The following is a 2510-nucleotide window of genomic DNA, read 5'->3' on the forward strand; positions in this document are numbered from 1 at the left end:
TGTGGCCACGGAAAGCAAGAGTGGGCAGGGAGGTCCTGCAGGGAGGAGGGAAAGTGGGGGAGAGGTGCGCATGGAGATGAGAAGTAGGTGGGGCGACAAGCCAAACCCATTTTCTGACTCACTGGGTTGACTCTGAGCAAGTGACTAAACTTCTCTGTAAAATAGAGATAGCACTTCTTTCCACCCACCTCCTCAGCTTTGTGTAGACAAGTGAGGCATGGTTGTGAACGTGCTCTAGAAATATAAGGTTCTCTCATGAGCCGTAACTCAAAAATGATAGTTTTTTAATTGGTCTCTGGTCTCTCTGTCCCTCAGGAGCTGCCATGGGCCAAAAGGAATGCAGTCACTCTGGTAAGAAAATGACTTCCTCTGTGTGCCTGTTTTACCCATTCTGTGCTTATTTTGTATAAAAATCATGCTATCCTCTTGAAACAAAGTGTAAGCGAGCAGCAGTTTATTCACTAGAGAGAATCATTTCACAATGCTCATTTCAGTATTTTCCTGGTCTAACCATTTCGCTGGTGGTCGGGACCACACCTCTGCCCAGCCACGGTCAGAGGAGCCGTCTCTGGTCCTGGGACAGTCAGGTTACTTTCCCCACCTGAAGACGGAACCCACTGTCTTGGCTACCCGTCTCTCATCTCCAGAAAATTTGCCTTTTACAGGGCCAGAACTGGATGATATAGGCAAATTTTGAATGACAAGGTATGTTTTTAATTCTAACTCATCCTCCAAATATGTTTTTCTAGAAGCCAACATGGCAATGCCCTGCAGACCTAGAGAAATCTAGAGTTTTAAAAGTCATTATTTTATTTGATAATAGAGTTAGCGTCTATTTCATAAACACCATACATTGTGAGAGTATCTTTTCCCAGACTTTTCCTTATCATTAAAAATATTCCATTGGCATGATCAGTGTGGTAATAACAAAGCAAGCCTATTCTTTTTTTTTTCACCTTTTTTTTTTAATTGAAATATAGTTGATTTACAGTGCTGTGTTACTTTCAGTTTTACAACAAAATGATTCAGTTATACACACACACACACACACACACACACACACACATACATATGAATAGATTTTTAGATTCTTTTCCATTGTAGGTTATTACAAGATATCGAGTATAGTTCCCTGTGCTATACAGTAGGTCCTTGTCGGTTATCTATTTTATATATAGTAGTGTGTATATTTTAATCCCAAACTCCTAATTTATCACTCCCCTGCCCGTTTCCCTTTTGGTAACTGTAAGTTTGTTTCTATATCTGTGATTAGCAGGACCATATACAAAGAGTCAACAAGCTCAACATGCCAGAGGATCAGAGCTGAGGGTCATTCTGGCGGGCAAAACAGGAACCGGCAAAAGTGCTACAGGGAACAGCATCCTCGGGAAGCAAGCATTTGAGTCCAGGCTGAGTGCCCAGTCCTTGACGAAGACTTGCAGTAAAAGTCGAGGAAGCTGGGGAGACAGAGAGACGGTTGTTATTGACACACCAGACATGTTTTCTGGGAAGGACCCCTCCGATTCCCTGTACAAAGAGGTACAGAGGTGCTACTTACTCTCTGCACCAGGACCCCACGTGCTGCTCCTGGTGACACAGCTGGGCCGATTCACCACTGAGGACCAGCAGGCTGTGCAGAAGGTGAAGGAGATCTTTGGAGAGGATGCCATGAGACACACAATTGTCCTCTTCACCCACAAGGAAGACCTCAATGGAGGCTCCTTGATGGATTACATCCATGGCTCAGATAACAAAGCCCTAAGTGAGCTGGTGGCTGCGTGTGGGGGGCGAGTGTGTGCCTTTAGTAACCGTGCTAAAGGGAGCAATCAGGATGACCAGGTGAAGGAGCTAATGGACTTGACTGAGAGCCTAGTGATGGCGAAAAGGGGTGGCCACTACAGCAATAGGCTGTACAGCCTAGTAACAGGGTCAGAATGTGCAACTGTGCAGTCAGAGGAAAGATTACAGGATTTCGAAGAGAACTTTGTAAAGTACATGGAAATTCAGAGACGTTCAACCATGGTCAAAGCCCTAATCCTAATAGCAATGTGTATTTTATCGTGTATTCAGGTGTTTGTCAGATTGCAAACTCTCTTATTTCGTGTATTGCGCGGAATGTGCAATTTCTTTTACCGCTTACTGTTTAGCATGTGCAATTTATTCTGTAGCTTACTGTTAATTATACCCCGAAAATTAATGGTAATTCTTAGAAAGACCATTAGACTGGAATGCAAGACTCCTATATTATAGTTACAATCAGTGGTTCTTTATCCACTGTCATTTAGTGGGTGAATCACACACTTTCTCCCCTGTAAAATACAGTGCCTGACAGCACTAAACGTTTGAGATTCTGTGAAGTGCTTAAATCGTAACATCATTCTATTTGTTAGTAAACCAAATGATTTTCAAAGTTACTGTTTGTTTTGAAATATATCTTTTGAAACTTGTAAGCATAAAATTCCTCTCGTTTGCAAATCTCTAAAGTCAGTTTTATGTTCCTGAAAACTCCT

At 42.5% G+C, this 2510-nt stretch overlaps 1 protein-coding gene across 1 annotated transcript; it reads left to right on the plus strand.

The window, feature by feature from the left end:
- The first annotated feature begins 323 nt into the window (after positions 1-323).
- GIMAP2 (GTPase, IMAP family member 2) lies at positions 324-2250 on the plus strand. Its single transcript, XM_007469848.1, has 2 exons — positions 324-351; positions 1274-2250. Exons 1-2 carry the CDS (start codon positions 324-326, stop codon positions 2248-2250), a joined length of 1005 nt encoding a protein of 334 aa, XP_007469910.1.
- The last annotated feature ends 260 nt before the right edge of the window (positions 2251-2510 follow it).

The sequence above is a fragment of the Lipotes vexillifer genome, unplaced genomic scaffold, assembly GCF_000442215.2.
Source record: "Lipotes vexillifer unplaced genomic scaffold, Lipotes_vexillifer_v1.1 scaffold472, whole genome shotgun sequence".
NCBI lineage: Eukaryota > Metazoa > Chordata > Mammalia > Artiodactyla > Lipotidae > Lipotes > Lipotes vexillifer.

Coding starts and splice junctions, on each gene's coding strand:
- GIMAP2 (XM_007469848.1), top strand. CDS start 324: ATGGGCCAAAAGGAATGCAGTCACTCTG. Junction 352..1,273: donor AAAGGAATGCAGTCACTCTG/GTAAGAAAATGA, acceptor ATCTGTGATTAG/CAGGACCATATACAAAGAGT.